The sequence below is a fragment of the Alligator mississippiensis genome, chromosome 15 (genome assembly GCF_030867095.1).
Source record: "Alligator mississippiensis isolate rAllMis1 chromosome 15, rAllMis1, whole genome shotgun sequence".
Taxonomy (NCBI): domain Eukaryota; kingdom Metazoa; phylum Chordata; order Crocodylia; family Alligatoridae; genus Alligator; species Alligator mississippiensis.
The window spans coordinates 18,944,668-18,968,797 of NC_081838.1; the positions used below are offsets into that span (position 1 = coordinate 18,944,668).

A 24,130-nucleotide genomic window follows, 5' to 3' on the forward strand; every position below is an offset into this window, starting at 1 on the left:
TTACTACTGACACACCAATTCTGTCCCCCTTTAGAGCAGCTGGAACCTCTAAAAGAGAGGATTACTTTGGGATCACAAACCTCGTGGAACACCCGGCCCAGCTAAACCCGCCAGGTACAGTTGCGCAGCAGTCTAGCCTGAAGCTTTCTCCTAACAATGATGGTAAATAGAGGGTGTTATAGGAAGACTCATTCAGAAAGCTTGAGTGTTCTTGACCTCTGGCAGTTGTGGTTCAAACCAAACCAGTGAGTCCTGATCCTGTTAGCAAAACCATTGACTTAATTTTTTTTTTCTGGGAAGAAATAATAAAAGATGTTAAGGTAAAACTTGCAGCTCTGAGACTGAGAAAGGTGAGATGACCTGTAAAAGCCATAGATCTGGATCAGGTATACTTGCTAGAAGGAATGGCTGCTGCTACTTAGACATCATGTCCTTGTCTGCTTCCTGTGGTCAGCATGATAGCTTGTACCCAAGACAAAGGACACAACCATAAAATGGAGAAAGGTGTAGACAATTTGGGGTCATTTATAGCATACACAGCATTAGGACCTCTGTTTTCTGGTTCAGTTTTTGATGTAAACAGCCTACAAGGATTGCAGAGAGTTGAAATAAACTCTGGACCCAATACATGTGCCTTAAGTGGTGCTTTTTTAGGTTCTGGGCAGGGGAAGGGATGTTTATTGCAGTTTGGGCTGCCTTGGTATTGAGCATGAGGAACTATTCGCAGCTGTTTCCTAGCATGTTTTTATTTCCTTTTCCTGACAAGGATCCTAGGCAGTGTTTTGGTGCTGTTCTTGAAAGAATATAACTTGACAGCAGGATGCGTTTTTGTGTTTGTTTTTTTTTGTTTCCCCTCCCCAGTGGATAGCGACACACCGGTGACTCTGGGCGTTTATCTCACTAAAAAAGAGCAGAAGAAGTTGCGACGACAGACCCGGCGGGAAGCCCAGAAGGAGCTGCAGGAGAAAGTCAGGTTGGGCTTAATGCCACCTCCCGAGCCCAAAGGTAAGCAATGTTTTCAGCAGGAGAGCACCACTTTAAAACCTGGCCCCAGGGATTCACAGTGAGGACTAGATGATTAGGTGAAAAATTGTTAGCAGGCAAAGCAGCAACAGTGTTTGAGAAATCATATAGATTTTTGTGGATTTGCACTCTGTGGACACATCCAGATGAGTGCGGCCATCTGCGGCACCACATACTGCACATTCAGCTGTTCTCTGCACTGCAAGGTAGCAGTGTGGGGGTGACCCCAGGGGATCCCAGGGTCAGAAAAACCTGGGCAAAAAAAAGTGGAGTGGTGTACATGGGGGCAGCACGCACCACCCAAAACCAGAGCCTGGCCAGCTAGAGCCATACTCCAGCTACTGGCCACGCTCCGAGTGGCAAGATCACTACTGCTGCAGCCCTAGAAGGCCCCCAGGACCACACGTAAGGCTGCTGGGGCCAGCCCACTGCTGGCCCCAGCCTCCCCTTCCCCACTTGGGGTAACCTGCCATGTACTAGAGGGCACATAGCACAGGTGCTCCCCAGGGACAAGCAGCAGCGGTATAAAGTATACTGCTGCTTCTTGTCCACAGAGAAACAAACATCCACTCTTGTGTGGACACAGCCTGTGTGTGGATTTTGTAGACTTCTAAGGTTAGCAAAGACTGCATAATCTCAGGTGCTTGATAGGCCCATATGATTCCACCCAGTAACTACATCCAGCCCCAGGCACACAGAGAAGCATCTAGGCTGATCTTTGCCCCCAGCAGTTCCACTAGCACTATTGGAGTTGCACTGGGGTAGTAACCAAGTGCAGAACGTGCATTTAGAATTTAAAGGCCACATGGCACGTTCAGAATTGAGGAATGGTTTTTCCACCTCGGCTTTTATCTAGTATTGTTTGCTGTTGACCAGCCTGCCACGCTATCCCAGAAATGTCTGCACTTCAGAGGTAGGTGGGAACTATGCATGTAGCTAGTAATTCTTTAAGGTATTTTGTGCCTTAAAAAGGCACTACAGCAGTAGGGCTAAACCTTTTTAGACTTGAGGCCCTTTTAGGAAATGTCAGCTCTTAGTTTTCACTCACTTTTTGACTTCAGAAAAATACCAGAGCAATTCTTCTATTGCAGGGAACTCCAAGACTACAACAGAGCAGAACGTTTTTAACATTATAGATTCCTAGTTGAAAGTTCTGGGTTTATCTTGTGACTCGTGTTTGCACACCTAACAGCGCTAACATTATATGGCATCCCACCTCACCATTGAAAGAATCTCAAGGAACCCGGGGTGCCATGGCACCCAGGTTGAGAATTACTGCTCTGCAGAAAGGTCTTAAAACAGTACTAGGAACAAGAGTTGTGGAGGGGATCTGATCTTGTCTAGAAATGGTTTTGTATCTTTGTCAGGTGACCTTCCCCTACCTTGCTTTTGTTTTTAAAAATCTTTGCATTCACTTCTTCTTAGTGTAAAACTTGCACTCAGAATTGGGCTTTTCCCTTTCTTAAAATCTCACTGCATCTTCCATCCTGTATTTCCAGGAACTACACGCTTAATCTGAGCGAAAAGGCCAAGAAGCATGCTTAATCCCAAATTAATGTGCTTAATCCCGAATTATGGCAAGTGTCCCCTTCACCCTCCTTCCCCAACAGTTGTCACCCAGAGGCTCAGTTAAAATACTAGCTTTTGAGCAAGGCTGGCTACCTTCTAGGAACTAGATCACACCCCTGAACAATTGTTCAAAGGGATTTCTGTCTTTTCCTTGCAGTAAGAATTTCCAACCTGATGCGAGTACTGGGGACAGAAGCTGTTCAGGACCCAACAAAAGTGGAAGCTCACGTTAGAGCACAGATGGCGAAGAGGCAGAAGTAGGTTGCATGTCCTGGCTTTCTTTGTCTCAAGGTGGATTTTTAGTACCAGTGCTGTGTGAACAGCTGCGTAGATGGTCCGTCATCCACTGAGTTTTAGGATGAGTACAGCAAAGGGAGAAGCACTGCGATTTTTTTTTCCTTCCCTTCACCCCCTCAGTGTGTTTCAGTTTTAGCTCTCAGAGCCTTCAAGATGGGGGAGATGAGGCTTCGGTCCTTAAACACTGAACCCTCCCCTGTATATACACATCACACGCAGAGAGCCAGTAAGTGGCTCTGGCTCCCTTCCAGGAGCTAGACTGAGACCCAGCAACTTGCTTCACAGACTATCCACCCACTGTTTGGGTAGTAATGACTTTATGTCCTAGTTAACTTGAGCCAGTAGCATTGAATCCCCTGAAGCTGAATCACAAAGTTCTGGATCGAATCGCAAAATTCTAGATTACTCTTTCTAAAAAAAAAAGCAGTGAGAGACAGCATACACCCATCATACTGTTTGAAGGAAGCTATCTGGGAAATGCAGAGGTTTCACTGCAGAAAAGGGAATTGATCAGTCTCTTAAACTGAAGCTCAGTTCCTGAATTAATATCGCGGTTTGTGGAGTCTCAGAAATTACAAGCAACTGGAGGGACTGGGGTTTTTCAAGATGTGGTAAGGATACAAGGCCCCTGTGCTTTGTTTCCACTCAATTAAATCCAGCCCATAACACTGTGACTGTAAATTTAAAGATGACATCATGACCTGCCTAAATGAGTTGCTTGGTTTTGTTTGAGCTCAAACCATAAATCACTCATGTAATTAGCACTAGTTGTCCAGCTGCAGACAGAAGGCAAAGAGCTACATGGGCTGTGTCACTTGATCTCCCTTTTTATGGTGGAGAGTCAGCTTCCTGGACAGAGGCAGAGCTGCATGCATGTCCCAACCTGGCCTAGTCCCTCTGTAGCTGGACACCATCTGTTGCAAGTGAGTCCAGTTGCTGGTTTCAGTGTGCCTCTAAGATACCTGGGATTGGGAAGAGCCCAGGTCACTGCTGCTATATGTTGGTTTATAGGGCATGCTCCCTGGCTTGGACTCTGTTCATAGAACCAAAAGGTATGAGCCCAGAGATCCAATAAGCTGCATTTCTGCTTACCGATTTTGTGTCTTCCCATACAGAGCTCATGAAGAGGCAAACGCTGCACGAAAGCTAACAGCAGAACAGAGAAAAGCAAAGAAGGTTAAAAAGCTGAAAGAAGATATTTCACAGGGAGTTCACATAGCTGTGTACAGGTGAGTGCTCTGCTCAGTCAGGAACCATGGAGTCCCAATATATGGGTTCTCCATCGGTCATTTTTGTAAGTGCACACGCCAAACTTAAGTGTGGGTTCATGCTGGTATGGTAGGTTCTTTTAACACAAGGCTGTTGTCATCTGACACCCTGAACTCCCTTTAAAAATACTGACTCTTGCTTAAATTGGTATAGAGTGAGAGATGCCCCCTGCCCTACTATCCCAAAGTGAATAAAATGACTGACTACATAATTTAACTTATCTTGCCATGGCTGAGTATTAGATGCAAAGTCTTATCACTCTAAGCTGTTTTGTAGCACATATCATTGATGTCCAAGGATGAGGTGATTGATTCCCCCGCCCCCACCACGGGCCTGGCCAGGCTCACAAGCAGAGCTAGTTGTAGAACCCAGGAGTCCTGATGTTTGATAGAGCTTTCAAAAGTCAGATAAAAAGTGATATTACTTCATAATGTTATGTTTATCGTGCTTAGACCTGGCAGGATGTGACATTGGTATACTAGATAGTATAAAAATACAGAGAGGTATGTTTTAATTGGTTTAGGACCAGAACTCTAGGTTAGCAGCAGGTATAAGCCAAACGCCCCTCTGATGGAGAGGGGTAAGTGAGAATAAGTACAGTGCTGAGTTGGAAAGGATGTCTTACTGTATTATTTCTCTTGCTCCTAGTTCTGTAGTTCCTTTTTTAAACTAAACATTTGCTTTCCTGCTCTTTAGAGTCAGAAATCTGAGCAACCCAGCAAAAAAATTCAAAATTGAAGCAAATGCAAACCAGCTGTACTTAACAGGAGTGGTGGTTTTGCACAAGGATGTCAACGTGGTCGTGGTGGAAGGAGGTAAGGTCTAAGGATGTGGCTTCTAATTATCACATGCTTAAAAGCCTTGTTCTAAAAGATACCCAGATAGATTACTAGTTAAGGGGATTTATGGATTTGTGGGGCATTATGTCACTGCTTTGGTTTGTTCAGCTCTGACTTTGGTCCTTAGCACACTACAATATACTTTGTAGCCACCTTGTTATCTAAACTGCAGCGTATACTTTAAACGATGCCAGCATTGTTAAATATGCCAGACATGAAGCCTCGGTGCTTTGAAAACATGAGGGAACTCTCTATCCTGTTTGAGTCTGCTAAAATGCTTACAGCTTGCACAGTGCTTTAGAGGCATTCTCTGCATTCATTGTATAATGTATCACCTCCCTTTTTCAGCCGGGGAAACTTGATGGCACAGAAGGCAAGTGACTTGCCAGAGGCCACGGAAGAGTGGTGATATCCGAGCTTGTGTTAGAATGAAGGAATGCTTGTTCCCAGACATGTGCTGGGGCCAGACGGTGCCTCTCTTATTGATCTACAATGTTATCTTTGTCCACTGCTGTCAGTGAGCAGATTTTTTGTGTTCAGCTTTGCATCTCTGATGTCAAGTGTTACTAGCTGTGACTTAGGTTTTGCAGGCAAAATGTGGCCCTGACTTAAAACTCAGCAAAAGGTCTTGAACTCATTGTGAAAACAATTCTCACGATCTTTCTTTACCAGGCCCAAAAGCACAGAAGAAATTCAAGCGTCTTATGCTCCATCGAATAAAATGGGATGAGCAGACTTCAAACACAAAGGGAGATGGTAAGTATATAGCCGTGCCATTAGTTAGAAAGCCTAGCTGCTGTGATTATCAAGAAGTGACAGAATCATAGAAAAGTTGGGATGGAAGAGCCTCAGGGAGTCATCTAACCCAGTCCCCTGCTCAGAGCAGCATCAGCCCTATCCAAACCATCGCATACAAGCGCTTGTTTTATCCTGCTCCTAAAACTACACAAATCAACCCTGTTGCATAACTACAAGGTGTATATTGCCCCAAAACAGCTCAAGCAACCTAATCTGCCATGTTAAAGCAGGGGGACAAGAGTTGGTGGAGTCCTGCCACTGGAAGAATTGCTAAAGTGCCCTTGAGAGATCCAAGGAGAGAGAGATTGTTTTATTGCTCCACAAGAGGGTTTTGTGAAGAGATCCTTTCTTTAGGATCATTCGGACTCCTAAAATGAAGCAGATTATTGGACTGTGATTTAAATGATTAAAAAGTGGGGCATTTCAGTGCTGGCTGACACTCCTTGCTGTTACGGGCACCAGTTTGACAGGCTCACTTCTGCTATATCTGCACCTCCTGTCTGTATTCTGACCTACTGTGCAGCTTGAGCTGACTTTTCAGTTATAAGTCTGGTGCACTTTAGAGGAGGAGTCCAGACCACCAGACACTAAAGCCTGACTGATGTGGATGTGTGTGGACAGTGCTGAGAACCACTGTACTGTGAAAATGGCACTTGATCTGTGGCTATTGTAGATTTGTCATATCCTCAGGGCACATTATGGTTTCACACATGGGTTGTGCCGCACTTAGTCCAGGGTTGGACCACTTCAGATTGAATGACCGCTAGATGTTACTGTAGTATATAGACACTTATATTGTAGTCCTGCATTGCTTGTGAGACCAAACTGTGGGCATAGCGTTTTTTCTAAGCACATGATGGGCCCTGAAAGGTGAATAAAAATAAATGTGATGCAGTCACTTCTGTGCAAGGAAGTCAGACATCCAGCAGTAACTGATGTTGAATTTTGTGCTCAGATCTGAAATGATAGGTATAACATAATCAGCAATAAATGCACAGGAAAATTTTTCTCTGAAAAATTGAAGGGAAAGGCACATGAGCAAAAATATCCCAAACTAGAGCTACTTTATGATGAGCTCTACATTAGCTGTTACCACACAGGAAAGAGATCTGGGAGTCAGTGGGCTGTTTGCTAAAAACAGCAGCTCAGTACTCAGCATCTGTCAAGAAGGCAAGCAGAACATTAAGGATTATTAAGAGAATTGTGAACAAAATGGAAAGTATCATCAGGCCTCTTTATAAATCTGTGGGGCATCCATGCCTTTGAATACCATGCCTGGTTCTGGTCTGCACACCTCAGAAAGAATATAGAGAACTAGAGAAGGGCAATGAGGATAATTTATAGTATGGAGAGGCTTCTGTAGGAGGAGAGACTTAAGACTTAGAGGCCAGGCCTGTTCAGTTTAGAAAAGAGAGGGGGGAGGAGGGGGACGGACAGGAGAATGGCTTACAAAATACTAAAGGGTGAAGAGAGAGTCCATAGGGATTAAATATTGACTGTTTCTTACTGTACAAGAACTGGGGGTCACACAATGAAACCAGTAGACCATAAGTTTAAAGCTAACAAAAGGATGTTCTTTTTGACACAGTGTCATTAAAGTGCGGAACTCATTGCCACTAGATGTGGTGGAAGCTGACAGTTTAGCCAGATTCAAAAAGGGACAACAGAACACATACTTGGAGGAAAGGGGCATCAGTAGCATGAGAGTGAGAAGCACAGCCTCTGAATTGGAGCTTCCTAGCCTAGCCTTTAAATGCTGGAGGCTGCAAGTGAGAGAGGAACAGGGGGAAAAAACCCTGGTCAGACCCAGTTCACTTTCCCTTTCAGCATCCACTCTATCCCTGGGCAAGATGGACGTATGGTCTGACCCAGTAGATAGCAGTTCTTACATTCTTCTTTTCTGTGGGTGAAAAAAAATCAGCAAGCATCCCTATGCTCCTCTAAAAACAGAAATATAGAAGTCCTAGTCAAAATACCAGAAATGGAGCTGGGATTTGGAGGGCGAATGTGTACTGGGAGTGGAACAAGCAGGGGGAGAGAATCAAAACATGGCTCTGACTGTCATTGCATTAAGCTTTGGGTGGGGAAATCCTCAGTGCTTTATTAGTGGTTGCCTTAAGCTTCTTGCTTCCTGTGGTACTGGAGTCTGCTCTGTTTTTCAGAAGATGAATCGGATGAGGAATCTGTGAAAAAGACAAACAAATGCTCTCTGGTTTGGGAGGTAAGTTCTGAACTTGATTAAAGGAGCATTTTGCAGCTTAGCTGGAGTGCTGATTTCTGAGTCGTTTTGGCTTCTTATTGCTGCAGATGAGAACAAGCACGCAAAATGAAAGCATGGTGACTTCTCTGCAGGCAGTGCTCATACTTTTACAGTCAGGCTTCCGGGCAGTTGCTAAGTAGGATAAGATTTTAAAGGGTTTTGCCCTGGGAAGTTTGGGGGGATTGTAGGAGTTTGGTTCCCATTCAGATATTCACCATTCATATGAAGCATCCTGAGTTTCAAATGCTCTTCCAGAGAGGCAGCATAACCAAACCTTATAGAGCAGAAAGCAAGTGATGCCTAACGAATGGTTGGAACTACACTTGCAGCTTGAAGAGGAGCTTGGACCACATATGGTATGACTGCATAGCTCTCCTGGATTCGAGCTGGATAGCTCACGAGTGACTAGTCAAGTGCTTGCACTCTTTGGCTTTCATGATCGTTAAGAAACGTTACAAAAACTGTTTTAAGATGTTTTTAAAAATTGAGTACATCCAGGGTCTTTAGTTATAGTATAATAGTGCAGAGTATAATAAAGGATATTAACTCTTGTGTATACCAAAGCAGAGACAGGTAGAAATAAAACCTGGAGCCTTCAAAGCCATCCACTGGCTATAATTATATGGGCCTGGATATGTCTCAATCTGCAAAATTCAAGGAAGTTTCTCCTGGTAGTTGAGTTAAAAACAAGCCTTGTGAAAAAGGGAGTAGAGATTGGCAGCATTTTAAGACCTTTTATAGACAAGTTTTCATTGCTGCACAAACAAAAATAATGGCTGATTTCACTATACAAATCCTAGTTTGTCTTTGCATGCCTGGTTAGAGATCTGGGAAACAACTGCCGCTAAGCTTGAAAGAAGCAGTCTTGATCCCTTTTGGTAGTTTGTACATCAGAAAAGTTCTCCTCTTTGTGTTTCAGGGCACAGCAAAGGATCGCAGCTTCGGTGAAATGAAATTTAAGCAGTGCCCCACTGAAAACATGGCACGGGAGCACTTTAAGAAGCACGGAGCAGAGCATTACTGGGACCTGGCTCTGAGCGAATCCGTATTGGAATCCACAGACTGAAGGTGCCGCAGCCCCCAGGGTTCCCATTGCTAATTTGAGAACGATACTTCGCTGAAAATGTGGACAAAAGCCCCTCCCTCCCCTCAGACCTCCACAGTACAACACATACGATTAAAGAAATATTTTTTAAAACAAGTCACAGCTACGCTGTTTTCTGGATGAATCCAACTCTTGGAGGGTGTGATGCAAAAAATCTTTGGATCGTAGTGTCCATCAGCGATGCTAACAACGTGTGTGCTCTTAGGCATCTCTTACGTTCTCTGGAAAGAACTGAGTTTTTGGGGTGGTGGGAAGAGAGAGTGGTTTTGTTTTTTTTTTTTGGTTTGGTTTGTTTTTTTCCCCACAGATGTCTTTAGTCCTTCAAATACAGCTGTCTCAACTGGAGGGAACAGACCAACCTCTTTGCTTTGTCAGTTGTTTGGTAGATGAGATCTGACATTGGGCAAACTACATGATGCACCTAATCAGCTTGCTCATTGGTGGGAAAGGCGAGGCAGTTGTTCAGCAACTGTGTTCTGAGCATGGAGCATTGGAATTTGTAAAGCAGAGTAGGAGACGGGGACTTAGCCCACATCCTATATTTACGTAATAAACTTTTTTAAAAGGAAGTCAGAGATGTGTTTCTTTCCACAGAGTTCCAGTCAGCCTCCTGCTTCTGGGGCAAACCTTGACCTTGTATCCTTGACTTTTGCACCAGCATGTTCTACCATAGCCTTAGGGATATCTGGCAAGATTATTTCTATGACTAGTCTCAACAGATAGGGCCTCATTAAACTGCAAATACAGAAGGGGAGAAACAATCTAAAACAGTTTGCAGGGAAAGAAATGCAATCAAATATGTGCAGCTTTCTAGTGATACTTTGCTTAGCCATCATTAATTAGCATCCTAATGCAGGATGGGTCTTGAGATTGAGGAAAGTAGATTGGCCTAACATCACTTGAGAGAGAGTGCTGCATGTGTAAGATGCAACAGGGGAGCAAGTCTGATGTTCTATTGAGAAGCTGATGTGGCAGTAGGGGCAGGCAGACAGTAAAGGGGCAGAGTTATGAAGTTTGGATTCTTCTGTTTAGGAAACGGGACATCCAAAATGCCCTACCCCCTTCTACATTGTATTCTGAATTGTCAGCAGTAAATATTGTGAGCACATGGAAGTCTTGTAGATGTTGTAGCTTAGATGCTGGGACAAAAATAATCCAGTGAACAGTGCATTTTCCCTCTGAAAAACCAGTTTTGAAATGCCTCTTCCATTCATTTTAGCGTAGGCTGCTGCAGCCACAGTTGCTTTGTCTTGTATTTCACTGTGTGACAAGCATAGTTCCGTGCCACCTCCCTTAATTTAGGTGGTTGCTTTGCCTGGCTTCTGTGAAGATGGAAAGCAACAAGCCACTGCATAATCTGTACTTGTTATTACAGTATAAGTAAGTGCATCCTGACTTTCCCCTTGTCTGTCCATTAGGAGCTAGGAGGCAAAGTAGGTTAGCTGCTTGTTACTTTATTTGTCACATAAGAAACAATTTCCTGGGTGGATCCAGCGAGGCACTGTTCTCATGCATCTTGTGTTTTGCACCCAAGGTAAAAGGTGTCAGAGCAGAATAGAAACCATTCACACCTTTTTGTACAGGTGTAGATGATCGCACAAGATGCAAAGCCAGAGAACTAAGCCAGTGTTTGTCCTCTGCTGTGAATGCAGACATTTTTTCATTGCATCCTACTTTGCATAGTAAATGCAGTTGCCAGCTTCTGTTTCTGAGGATGTTCCCAAGGGTTATGACTCCAACAGAGGAATGACCAGCTCGGCTACTGGCTGGACATGTCAAAATGCCACAATCAGTCAAATCTGTTTCTAAAATTGTGTGGCCTGCCTAGTTCCACTCCTCTTATTTAACAGGATTAGTCTTTTTTTTTTCTTTTTGGCTGTCTCTTGCTTAAGCGTTTTTCTGTTTGTACTCTGAGAACTATTTATAGTCTCCATGTTTTTGTACCCTGAATGTAGGGAAGACTAAAAGTTGTCACAGCGTCACATTGTAGTATTTTTAAATTATAGTGACAATTCTCAGAAGCTCTCTCCCTCTGGCTTTTTTTTTCCGAATACTCTCTTGAGGAACAGGTTCCAAGACACGTCTTTACATTGCATCTATCTCAGAAGCAAAAGTGTTTGTGGGAACAGGTTCTTAGTAACCAACCTGTTGCCTAACTGCCTTTTCTTCGACAGGTGTCTCTCGTGCAGGGGTGGGCAATATGCAGCCTGCCAGGCCATTCTCTCCGGCCCGCGGGGCCCCTAAAAAATTAATATTAATCTGCCCTGGGTTGCCTGTTATGCGGCCCTCGCTGGCTTTCCAAAACTCAGTAAGCAGCCCTCTGCCCAAAATAATTGCCCACCCCTGCTCTAGTGGAAGATGGTGCTTCTGTATCACTTCAGTGTGATGTGCCTCCTAGTGTGTAGCTTCATCAAAGTGAAGATTTCATTGTAAAGAGAATCTTGTTAATCATTTAAAAACACTGCGTATCTTTTTTTTTAAGCATCTTTAATAACAAAATATTAAAAATTTAGTGTTAATAGTTGGTGGGGGGTTACGTGACTGTGGACACCAGTGTTTCAATGAATTGTTTTTAAAATATAGTGCAAGGCTGATACTTTTGAGTTTAATTATTACAAGCTTAGCTAAATAAGAACCACTCCTGCTTCTGAAAAATCTCAACTACCACTGCCCTGTTGATTTCCTGTGGAAAAAATGTCATGGAGTGGTCTTCTCCAACTGGCTTTGCGTTGGAGGAGATTCTGCTGTTCTCTCCTAGTTGAGCTCAGCCTCCAAGCTCTCTGACACCCTCAAGCTGATGGGTTGCTGTTTCTTCCCATTGCTCTAAGCTGCTGTTTCCTGTCCCAGACGTTTTCAAAAAGTGTTGGGACAAAAGGGAAAGCTCTCCTGAGATGGATGGAAGGGTGTATGGGGGGGTGGAGGGGTGGATCTAGCTTGGGGTAGACAAAAGAGCCTCTATTTGTAAGGTTTAGAGTCAAATAACCTAGGGGTGATGATGATAACTTAGGTTCATGCGAGTCACGCACTGCGCAGGCTGGAGAGCCCTCCCTATAGCATCCTTAGTGCTGCACTCCCAGCCTTTTTGCTATGCGTTTTATCCTCAGCAGCCTTTGTCCCTACACTATAACTGTGTGCTGGGGATGAGCTTCATCCTCTCTGTGAGCCAGACCCCCTAGCCCCGTGTCCTCCAGACCTGTAGAGAGCCTGGCTCGGAGTGGGGAGAGGATGCAAATCATCCCCAGCACAAGGCCACTGTAGGGACAAAGCCTGCTGAGATAAAACATGTAGCGCACTGGGAGTGTGGTGGTGTGGGGGCACTAAGGATGCTGGGAGTGTGGCAGTGATGTGGAGACACTAAGGATGCTGGGAGTGTGGTGGTGTGGGGGTGCTAAGGATGCTGGGAGTGTGGCAGTGATGTGGAGACACTAAGGATGCTGGGAGTGTGGTGGTGTGGGGGTGCTAAGGATGCTGAGAGTGTGGCAGTGATGTGGAGACACTAAGGATGCTGGGAGTGGCAGTGGTGTGGAGGTGCTAAGGATGCTGGGAGTGTGACAGTGATGTGGAGGTGCTAAGGATGCTGGGAGTGTGGCGGTGGTGTGGAGGTGCTAAGGATGCTGGGAGTGTGGCGGTGGTGTGGAGGTGCTAAGGATGCTGGGAGTGTGGCGGTGGTGTGGAGGTGCTAAGGATGCTGGGAGGGTGGTGGTGGTGGTGTGGGGCACTAAGAATAATGGGAGTTGCAGTGGTATGGAAGCGCTAAGGATGCTGGGAGTGGCTGTGGTGTGGGGATGCTAAGGATGCTGGGAGTGGTGGTGTGGGGACACTAAGGATGCTGGGAGTTGCAGTGGTGTGGAAGTGCTAAGGATGCTGGGAGTGGCAGTGGTGTGGGGATGCTAAGGATGCTGGGAGTGGTGGTGTGGGGACGCTAAGGATGCTGGGAGTTGCAGTGGTGTGGAAGTGCTAAGGATGCTGGGAGTGTGGCGGTGGTGTGGAGGTGCTAAGGATGCTGGGAGGGTGGTGGTGGTGGTGTGGGGCTCTAAGAATGCTGGGAGTTGCAGTGGTATGGAAGCGCTAAGGATGTTGGGAGTGGCTGTGGTGTGGGGATGCTAAGGATGCTTGGAGTGGTGGTGTGGGGATGCTAAGGATGCTGGGAGTGGCGGTGGTGTGGGGGCGCTAAGGATGCAGGGAGGGTGGTGGGGGGGCTCTAAGGATGCTGGGAGTGGTGGTGTGGAGGTGCTAAGGATGCTGGGAGTGGCTGTGGTGTGGGCGCCAAGGATGGTGGGAGGGTGGTTGTGGTGTGGGGGCGCTAAGGATGCTGGAGCATGGCAGTGGTGTGGGGGCGCTAAGCATGCTGGGAGGAGGGTGGTGGTGGTGGTGTGCAGGTGCTAGGGATGCTGGGAGTATGGTGGCAGTGGTGGGGCGCTAAGGATGCTGGGAGGGTGGCAGTGGTGTGGGGGTGCTAAGGATGCTGGGAGTGGTGCTGGTGTGGAGGTACTAAGCATGCTGGGACTGGCGGTGGTGTGGGGGCGGGAAGGATGCTGGGACTGGCGGTGGTGTGGGGGCGGGAAGGATGCTGGAGGGTGGCGGTGGTGTGGGGGCGCTAAGGATGCCACGTCCTTTAGGCTTTGAGGCCGAGCTCAGCCCCGGCCGGCCATAACGCCTGCCGCCCGCCCATCACTTGTTCCAGCCCCTCTTTTCAGCTCCTGCTCCCGCTCAACGCCCCCCCCCGCACATGCGCAGTGACAGCACACCCTTCGCATACCTGCACCTACGCCTGCGCACTGCGCCCCGACTCCGACCTGCGCCCAACCGCTGCGCACTCCTGCGCTTGCGCAGTAACGTCCAAAACACCCGCGGCACAGGCCGCGCGAGCGATGCGCATGCGCTGCGCCGGGAGCCAGCGTTGCGCCTGCGCCCTGACCTTGCTCCCCCCCCCAACCATTTCTTTACGTATGCGCAGCGGCCCCTCCTCCGTCCCCCTCCACGGGGGCTGGCGCCTGCGCGATGCGCGCCCGTGGCGGTGTGTGAGAGAACCTCGTACAAAATGGCGGCGGGTGGGCGGGCTCCGGGCCCGGTGGGGGATGGCGAATAACCAGCCCCTGGCAGAGCCCTGCTCCGCGCCGCTGAGGCGGGCCCCGCGACCCCCCGCACTCCCCTCCCGCAGCGAGGGGCACTGATAAAGCCCCGGAGCGGGGCGGCGCCGCCGCCGCTGAATCGCCCTCTACCCGCACCCCCGCGCGAGGCCGCCTGGGCCCCAGCTGGCGCGCGGGGCAGGGGCGGGGGCAGGGCGGCGCCGGGGCGGGCGGCCCCGCATGCCCTCGGGGGGAGGGGAGCGCGGGCCCGGGGATCAGGGCGGGAAGATGGCGGCCGGCGGCGGCGGCAGCAGCGGCAAGGCCTCGGCCGCCGCCTCGTCCTCGGCCGGCGGCCTGGAGGCCTCGCTGGACCGCAAGCTGCAGGCGGTGACCAACACCATGGAGTCCATCCAGGGGCTGTCGTCCTGGTGCCTGGAGAACAAGCGGCACCACAGCACCATCGTCTACCACTGGATGAAGTGGCTGCGCCGATGTGAGTGGCTGCAGGGGGGGGCAATGCTCTCCTGTCCCATCCCGTCCCGCATGAATCCTGCCGCCCCCGCGCCGCCGGTCTCCCGTGCAGCTCTTCCCTCAGCCTGTAAAACCCTCGTCCAGCCGCCCGCAGCTCTGCGAATGCCCCGTGCCCTCTCCCCCGGCCCCTTCTGCCCCCAGTCCTCTGGGGTTTCGCCCCGCCCCGCAGCTCCCCGCCATCCCGTCACTCCTGTGAATTCCCTGTGCATCCCCCAAGCTCTTCTCCACCCTCCAGTCCTGCGAATTAGTCCCCATGCAACCCCCAAACTCTTCTCTATCCCCCAGTGCTGTGAATTAATTTTCTGTGCAGCTCCCCAGCTCCCCTCCATCCCATCAGCCCTGTGAATTCATTCCCCGTGCAGCCGCTAAGCTCCCCTCCATCCACCCCGTTCTCTGATTCCTGTGCAAGCCTCCAGGCTCCTGTCTCTCCCCCCAGTCCTCTGAATTCCTCATGTGCCCAAAAGCTTGCAAAGAACACTTTTTCCAACTGTTTAGTTGGTCTAATTAAAGAGATCACATCTACCAAAATATCCTTGTCTGCCTTATGCACCCCCCGCTAGTTCCTCCTCATTCCCCTCAGTCCTGTAATTCCCTCCTTCCCCCCCCCCCCCGTGCAACCCCCCAGCTCCTTTCCACTCCCCCCAAGTCTATGAGTTCCTTTATTCTCCTCCTCTGAGACCTCCCCACATCCTGCTCATGAAAGTGCCCCCCAGTCTGTGTGTCTTCCTTCACCGCTTGGAGCCAGACCCAGCAGTGTATCACAGCCCCGCTGGCCCTTTGGACCACCCCCAGGCTTGTCCCTGGGATGCTTCACTCTCCATTAAGGAGGCCTCTGGCCACAGTGCAGTGTACACTGAGATCATAGCTCCAACTCAGGGGGTTTTGCATGGGATCTGGCTGTTTAAGGATGCACCAGGTAGCAGTTTTAATGGTTGGCTGGATGGCGCTGCCAGTAGTAGGTAGAGTTGTTCAATTAAAGCGGTGTCATTGTTATCATTTGAATATATCCCTTAAGATTACCCGCGGTGTATTTTCCAGGTTTTGCATATTGCTGTTCTTGTTGTAATCTATTCAATGTGGGAACCATGTGCGCTGATCTGAATGCATTTGCTTGTTGTCATTAGTGACAGATATCGGGTATCAGAAGTAGTGCAACCAGAGCAAAAAAATCAGCTCATTGGAGGGAAAATAATTCCCATGTTGTTTCTTAATTGGCTGGTTCTTGTGGATAGAGTTTTGAATCAGTTTAGTTTGTATGGTCAGACAAGCTTGTGAAGTGTCTGGGATTTATTAGGGTGAAAAAACTGTTTATTTTTATCAATTGTTAATGCATGTTGGCTGGCGGTGATAATGAGAAATGATTGAACCTCAGTCAATGAACAGTTAGCACAGATAACATACCTTAAAAATCTTGTGTGATTTTGGTTTGGTTTTGTTTGTTTGTGTTTTTGGTGAGCATCTGAGAACCCAAAACTAGTGTGAATTTTCCAAATCCAAATGTTTTGGCAGGGAGCCTGAAATCTTTGTCTGTAGTAACAGGACAAGTCTGGAAATAAGTTATGTGGTGCACCCGCTGTTTTAGTTTTGTAGGCATGTTTTTTTGCTCCTCAAGAAGTAGTGCACAGTTTGAACTGGATGCATGCGTGTAATAGGCGTTCTGACACACTTGGATGGGGGTCCAAGAACTTTAATGTGGATCAGCAAAACGGTCTGTATTGGAGGAGAGAGCAGCAGAGGCAAGGGTAGATAACTATTCTCTTCTACCTCATGCTTCAAACATGTTTCAGTAAATCAGTGTAGTCTTTTTCCAGACTTCGGTTTTACTTTTATTCAGTGCAGTTAAGGATCTTGGATCATAACTATGCAGAGAAAACCTTTTGACAGTTTCTGAGCAAACTATGTGTTAAGTGTCTGTTGGTATTTTCGGTATGATCTTACCTTTGTTGTAAACCTCACCTAGAGTATTAATTAGTATCCCAGGAACAGTGTATTTGGGATCACTAACTCTGCACCTATCCTACTTGGATCTGAAAGATTTTTCTTCGGGCTGTTTTGTTGTACGAAAACAATGAGGGTATAAATTAACCACACAAAACATCCGCTCTACTTTGTAACTAGTCAAGAGCTTTTTCCTCCAAAAATAATAATCTTTTTAGATGTGGCGGGGGGCGAGGAGGCTGTGGATGCTAAAAAATATGTTGAGAGTACCCTGGTAGAAGTTTCCATGTTGACCTGCGAGCAGAGAGGTTAATCTTTTTCACTTGTCTAAACATTGTTGGATCATCTTCACTGGAATTACTCTTTGGCATGTCAGACATCTTAAATGTGTTATAGATTACAGTGTTAGCTGAAGTAAGTTTTGCAGAGGAGAGGTAATAGTTACAGTCGAGCAGCATTCTTTTTTATATAAAACTTTTCTGAAGTTTGTATTAGATGTTCTTGACGGTTTGTAAGTCGATCAAGTGCTCTTTCTACCCCACTGACTGATGGCAGTTGAAGGCATGCAACAGGATCAAAGCAAGATAGCTCACCACATTATCAACCTCCTAAATGAGTAAACTGGCAGCATTGTGTGCAAGTGCTATGGTTTTTGATACATGTCAGGGACAGCTGTGGGCTTGGATTGCTGGAATCTTTTTGGATGTAAAGATGTCAAACGGCCTTTACAAACTTCTGCAGTTAACATAACCTGTTTCCATGTTCAGATAACGCATACATTCTTCTCGGTGGTCTGAAAGTCTCTAAAGTATGCCTGGCTTGTCATATGGTATGAAGTGAGTGAAACAAATGCCAATTGAAATGAAAAGCTGGAGGAGTCGGCAGGTGAGGGCCCACTTTGTGGAAGGGGGATGTTTGCAAGCAAGCCCATATAGGAGAGGGCAGGTAGAACACTAAACTCTTTGCTCCCTCTTTTAACAAACATAAAAATAACTGTATTACCATGACACTTTCAGTACAGTTATCTAGCTGGAACAAAGCTCTTTTCAGATTGTATGAACCTTTATTTTCAGGTATCTCTGAGCTCAGCTACATGGTAGTGAAAATTGAGTCTTAAAAGTAAGACTTGGATTGCTGAGTAGAGTTAGACTAGAACTTAAAAAAATAGCTTATCACTTGCTTTTGCTTGTTTGTGTGGCAAGGGGCTAACCCCATGTCTTTTAATGGTATGATGAGAGAATTGGTGTACCAGCTCTTAAGGAACTGCTCTTGCCAAAGTCTCCAAGGATTTCTTCTTAGCCGGAGAGCTGAACCCAGATCTTCCTCTTTTTCTTGCCTTAAGCTGCCTTTGACACTGTTCCATGCTCTTTTTGAAATCTAAGCTATCTTTGGCTTCCCTGATGCTGCCTTCCCCTGGTTCCTCTCCTGCCTTATTGACCTCTCCTTGAGTGTGTCCTTTAGAGGAAATTCCTTAGCCCTTCCCTTTGCAGCCTTTCAAGGGGATCGCAAACAGCTCTGTCCTTGGTCCACTTTTCTTCTCCCTCTGTCTCTTACCTCTGGATAATCCTTGAACAAATGCAGATTCAGCTACACTGAAGACTCTCATTTCCAGACCTGTTATTTCTGGTCCAAACTGACATTTTTATGTCTGACATCTCTCTGGGGGCATCTAGCTGTTAGCAGCAGCTTGGTCTGGCTAACATAGAGTTCTTAATTACCCCACTCCCTCCTTTCTCTGTCCCTGACCATCCTGTCTCCTGCTCAGGCCTCACCTAAACCTCTTGCATCTATCTAAGTCTTCACATTTAGGCTAGACCTAAATCTTTCAGATTTTCTGCATCACATCGCTGAAACAACTTTTCTTATGCATTCACACAGGTTCAACTCTTGTCCAAGCTCTTGCCATCTCATGTATCTTAATATATGAATTACTACTCTGTGAATCATCCCTTTGCAAGCTAATACATATATACAATCAGCTAGATATTATTCTTTTCTCTTGTATATTGTTGTATTACAATTTCAGTCTATTTTTTGTATTCTTTGACTGTCTTGTCAACTTCCAGGTCACTCTGGAAGCTACACCTCGATAGAATAGAATAGAATCACTTAAGATTGACACATCCCAGGATGTTCATCACCTCTTTGTTACGCTCCCATGTGCTTTCTTGCCATCCTAATAGAGCCAAAATCTTACTATAAGATCCTTCTGTCTGGCCGTGACACATGCAGCCTTGCATTTCTCATTCACTTTGAATGTTGCTCCAAAGACCATATTCCTAGCTCTTGGCTGGTTTCCCTTCTCTGTTACATCAAAGTCATAAGCTATTTGCCTTTACTGTCAAGGCCCTTCACAACCTGTCTCCATTCTACCCATCATCTTTCATTTGCCATAAAGATATCTACTCCCACCTTCAATTAGCCTTTGGTGCCAACCTCCATGTTGTACTTATATTTTCATTTTTGCTTTCTCCCCTGCAGCCCGTCATTTTAGTGAGAAGCTCCTTGTAACATCTCCAAAACTAGCGCCTCCTTTTTCATAATCCTCCTTAAAAACCCTTCTTTTCTATGATTCCTGAAGCAAGAACTTGTCTGTTTATTGCCCTCATAGTCTCTGCCCCCAAACTGCTGTCAGTCTGTCTTTCTGTTTTGTTTTTATATAGCACCTTTCACAGTGGGGGCAGTGAGTTTTATGCATATAAAACTAATACATACATACTCTATATAAATTTGTCTTTTTGCTGCTTAAACACGTTTTAAGTCTTAACTGTTTATAAGAATGTCTAATAGCTGTTATTTCCTGAGAACCTCTTGAAGGATGGGGTTAATAAGATAAGAGTGGCTTCATCTCCTGATTCTTTTTGGAGTTCTTCTAAGAGTTAAGATAAAGATACTTGTATTTCGTTGAAAAAATAGTTTGATGTTTGCATTTCCCAGAGAAGGCTGATACTGCTGAGGAAAACATCAGGCAAAAATTGAATTGAGTAGCATAGCAGTGGTGTTTGTGAAACGCTAATGCTTTATATGCAGTGTTCTGGGAATCTGTAAAAGCATTACATGCAGTGACTTTCACAGGATTGTTACAAAGATCATTGGTTTTGGTGCCTCAGGTTGTAAACTGGAGAGGAGAAAGTCATGGTCAAACTCACCATTGTGCAGTCCTGATTACTGGCCTAGGTTCATTCTCCTGTTTCCACCAACCTCTGGATCTGTCTGGAGATCTATCTAGCATCTATGAATCTATGAGTTGAAACAGGATTTTTTTGGTTTTATTTTAATGTTTGGTATAGTTTCCTTCAGTTCTAATTTTTTTTCTTTTGCTTAGAGCATATAGTTAATCTTACAAAATCCTGGCAAATTTCCCCTCTTCCCTCCCCAGTGTCTGAATTTTAAGTGTCTAGTACTCTAGTAGATACAGTACTACTACCCCTCTTTTATGTAAAGGAAATAAAAAGATTTGAATGCGGAAATGTTATTCCCCATGAAAAATTAGCACTGATGTTTATAGATATTGCTGTCAGCACAGGAATTACCTCTTCCCCAAGTTCAAGGTTTGTTCTGGAACTATAATTGTAATGATTGTGGCCACTTGCCCATGTAAAGGTCAGAAATTTCATAAAAATAATGTTTGTTTGCGGAAGTGCAAAATATTTAATGAAGTAATCACTTTCTTCTAAATCTTACGGCTATGAATCAGTGTTATAAAGAACCTTTCTCATAGGAAGATCAAGTCCTTTCGCTACATTCTGTAAAGCATGCGCTTATTCATTTGAGACATGTTTATCCACCAAGCAATATAGTTCCACATTTTTTAGGTTTGCACTGGAACACCCAGGTGTTAAAAAAACCCAGCTAGCCATAAATAATATGAAATCAATAAACCAATTTCCTGTTTCATGAGAAGAACGGGTGTTTATTGTACAGTTTTGGTGGAGAGGCATTCTAACGGAATAATAAATCTTTCGATGTGCAAGGATGAATGCAGCTTCCCATTAAGTTAATAGGTGTTAACTGTATACACTGCCAGTCGCATAATACATTGGCATGGTTGAAACTTAATTCTGGTTTACATAGAAGCAAAATGCAATTAGTGTGTTCTTATTGGATTGTAATTAATTACTAAAACATGCTTATTGTGCCTTGTGTATGACAGTAACTGTATAGTTTCTCAGCCCATTTTGAGAGTGCGTGCGCAGTTTGGAGAGAACCAGTTGTCCTAAACTGAAAAAAGTAAATCTTATTTCTGCCTTGGCACTTGTATCAGAGCTCAGCTTCAGGAAAACTATTGTGAACTTCTTTGTGCTACTTTGTGGCATCATTCAGTGCAGTTTTCAAATCAAACTGGCTGACTATAGTTAGCCCAGTGAATCTCAACCAGGGTGCCATGGCCACAGCACCCTGATCTTTCTTAACATCCATTCAAGGGTGCCACGGTGTGCCATGCAGTGTTAGCACTTTTAGGTGTGCAGAAATGATTCACAAGATAAACCCAGAGATTGCAAATAAGAATCCTTAGTATTAAAGTATTCTGACGTGCTGCGGGCTCTCTGCGTTCTTTGCATCAGAAGAATTGCTCTAGTATTTTTCTGCAATCAAAAAATGAGTGAAAACTTAGAGTTGGTATTTTCCAAGGCATACTTTGAGTCTAAAAAGATTGAGAACCACTGAATGTTTTTAGACTCAAAGTACAAATCTGTAGGTTGGTTGATTTTTTTTTTTTTTTCATATTTTTAAATTTCATATAAAGGAATACTAAAGGCTAAACCAATGATTTAAAGCAAAACCTTGCATTGTTATTTGTTGAGGTCTGTTTGACTTTGTATAGAAGACAGGGGAAGAGATCTAGGAGTCACTGCAGTCTGGTGGTAGACAATGCAAATAAGATGACAGTGCTTCCCGTGGCTGGAGGAGGGTTTCTAATAACATGAATCGTGGCTGGAACTGTCTAATAATTGATTGGTAAACCTGCAGGAATTTATAAACATTGTTCTTGCTCCTTGCCCTTATTCCTGTACTTTTTTTCTCTGTAATGGACTTATTCGTGACATCACTTGTGTTTTAGCACAGTTCTGCTGCTTGCATTCCTAGAGGAAGGTTTTAAACATTGTGGGAGATGTGGGGGGAGTGGGCTCCTCTATAGAGCACTTTTTGGGGCTTTGTCACTGGCCTGCTGTGTAAGCTTGGGCAAATCACTTTGTCTCTACCACAGCAAGAAATCTCCACATTAAATACCAAAAGGTCTAGATGGAAACCACATTGAGGAAAATGTACTTTTTGTACCTTTCAGTGGTCAGTATAAATACTTACTTCTCAGGTTGGGATATAGAAGCTGTAAAATGACCTGGGAAATCTTGTCATTTCAGTTTGCTGTTCTTGCTTTCGGTAGAAGCAGTAGGGCTTTATTCTGTTTCTGCTAGGTTCTTGGGGAAGGAGGAAGAAGATAAATTTCTCTGGGCCTCATTGTCCCTTTAGCCACTTGTGCAGAGAAGCAAGGAAAGCAGGCTTAGTGAAGGAATGCATCCAAAACTGCTTTTCAAGACCAAAATGCAAGAAAAGAGCAGTAAGCTGACCAGCGGAAAACATTATGGCTTCAGAAGTGCAAAAGGCACAATAAACAACAACACCCCTGTAATTTTTATGAACAAAAATTGACTAGCATGATGGACAAACTAATATAATATACTGCAATATTATAATATGTCTGGTGTAAATATGTTAATATTGTAATTACGTTGCATGCCTCATTTTCCCTGACTAACCTGCAAAGGGAGGTTAAGAGACCTGAAGCCAAAGTTGCCTGGCTATAAAGTGTTGAATAGCCTTGCTGATGCCTCAGGTGAGCTTGGTTGGCAAGGGAAGGGGTAGAGATGCACATCATGATGGATGGAGCAATGTGGATAGGAGGCAGTTGCCCAAGAGCTGTTGGAGTTTGAACAGAGGAAACAGCAGAGATGACTTTAAGGGTGCTCAAGGCTATGCAGACTAAAGCCTGGAAAGGAAATATATGAGCTGCTCTGGGGGCCCTGGGGCTTTGTGGATGGCAGAGAACACTCAGGGCTGTGCAGGCCAGATTGGACAGAGAAACTCCTAACCCTTTGGAGGGGGCAGGCTCTCCTTGCTCTGTGGCCTTTGCCCCTGCAAAACACCTTTATTGAAGAGGAGCTGTCTGCTTTGTTGCTTGGGACTTCAGGGTGCCCTTTTTTTACTTTGCAACAGTAAAGCTTTTCTCTTAGGAGCTGAGCTACAAGGTTAGCTCCCTGAGCAGGGACATGGGTAACCAGGGAGGGAGCCAAGGCTCCCTCCACTATAGAAACCCTATCTGGGCCGGCTTCAAAAGAGCAAACAGAGCCAGTGGTCCCACACAAGTGGTTTCCTGGGGAGGAATCCATGATGGATAGTGAAATGTACCTAATGCTGCTTTCCCCGTCTTGAGAAAAGTATGTGATGCTGGCAGATTGTTTGCTTAAATCTCCATAGGAATTTATGGTCAGGAGCTCCAGTCATGAACACAAACATACAGAACCAGCAGACTTTTGTAAAAGAAGATGAGCAGCCATGAGACAAAGCTATATAGTGTCACCATTTTTATTCAGCACCTACAGTGAGCATTTAATGAAATTAAGGACAGTTTTACAATGAATGGCAATGTAATTGAGAGCAGTGCCGTGCTACTGGCTGCCTTTCCAGCATGGATTTCCACGGTGCAAATCTGTAGTAAGAGAGGTCACTTGAAAAGTGTAGTAGTATAACTTCCCTCCTTTCCTTCCCAAGAGACAAATTAAACCCCAAAAGCACTCATGCTGAAACAGGAGTGATAGCAGTAACTGCAAAATCTGAACATAGCACAATTTAAAGGGGCCTCTTTAGTTAAAATAGGAATGGTCCTTAAGTGCTTTCCATATTTTCTATTACTATTATTTGCAGGGTGCAGGACCAGAAATGGTTCAATGGTGATGCAAAACTATGAATTACATGCCTTAGGCAGGCAGCTAACAGGTTCCAGGAAATCAAAACCTGCATATTTCTCCTAGTGCTGTCTTCTGAAAGGCAGATTATCTCCCTACTGTTCAACTCATAGTGTAGTAACATTAACAACAGAATGGCAAAAGCCCTCCTTACATCATTCACCTCTAAATCAGCCATAATATGGTTATATTGTATGGGATTTGGGTTTGGGGGGTTTTGTTGTTGTTGCTACAACTACAATATTTCAGTGCTGATAGGCCATACCTAGGGGTTCTCTGACTCTACACCACAATGCAAGACTGCCTTTTTGTTATAGGCCTTCTCTCAATAACTAAGGGTACAAAATTATTGGCAGTTCTTCTTTCCCCTCATATTTCCCCAGGAGGATTCATAGGTGTGTCTCTTAGCACTGTACAAAGCTTTCTGCCTTTGCTGAAGAAAGGATTGTAGGAGCCTACTTGTGTGG

At 45.4% G+C, this 24,130-nt stretch overlaps 2 protein-coding genes across 8 annotated transcripts in view; both read left to right on the top strand.

The window, feature by feature from the left end:
* Window positions 1–9,729, top strand: part of PRPF3 (pre-mRNA processing factor 3) — a 40,361-nt gene extending 30,632 nt beyond the window's left edge. For all 6 annotated transcript variants that reach the window (XM_059718853.1, XM_019477356.2, XM_019477357.2 and 3 more), the window contains 8 exons: window positions 35–114; window positions 862–1,005; window positions 2,750–2,849; window positions 4,005–4,118; window positions 4,855–4,973; window positions 5,670–5,753; window positions 7,958–8,016; window positions 8,975–9,729. In XM_059718853.1, the coding sequence (XP_059574836.1) occupies window positions 35–114; window positions 862–1,005; window positions 2,750–2,849; window positions 4,005–4,118; window positions 4,855–4,973; window positions 5,670–5,753; window positions 7,958–8,016; window positions 8,975–9,121 (847 nt within the window). In that variant the 3' untranslated portion in view covers window positions 9,122–9,729. The remainder of the gene's footprint in view (window positions 1–34; window positions 115–861; window positions 1,006–2,749; window positions 2,850–4,004; window positions 4,119–4,854; window positions 4,974–5,669; window positions 5,754–7,957; window positions 8,017–8,974) is intronic.
* A 4,437-nt stretch (window positions 9,730–14,166) lies between these two features.
* Window positions 14,167–24,130, top strand: part of RPRD2 (regulation of nuclear pre-mRNA domain containing 2) — a 33,090-nt gene continuing 23,126 nt past the window's right edge. For both annotated transcript variants that reach the window (XM_006273292.4, XM_019477355.2), the window contains exon 1: window positions 14,167–14,722. In XM_006273292.4, coding sequence (XP_006273354.2) covers window positions 14,470–14,722 — 253 coding nt within the window. In that variant the 5' untranslated portion in view covers window positions 14,167–14,469. The remainder of the gene's footprint in view (window positions 14,723–24,130) is intronic.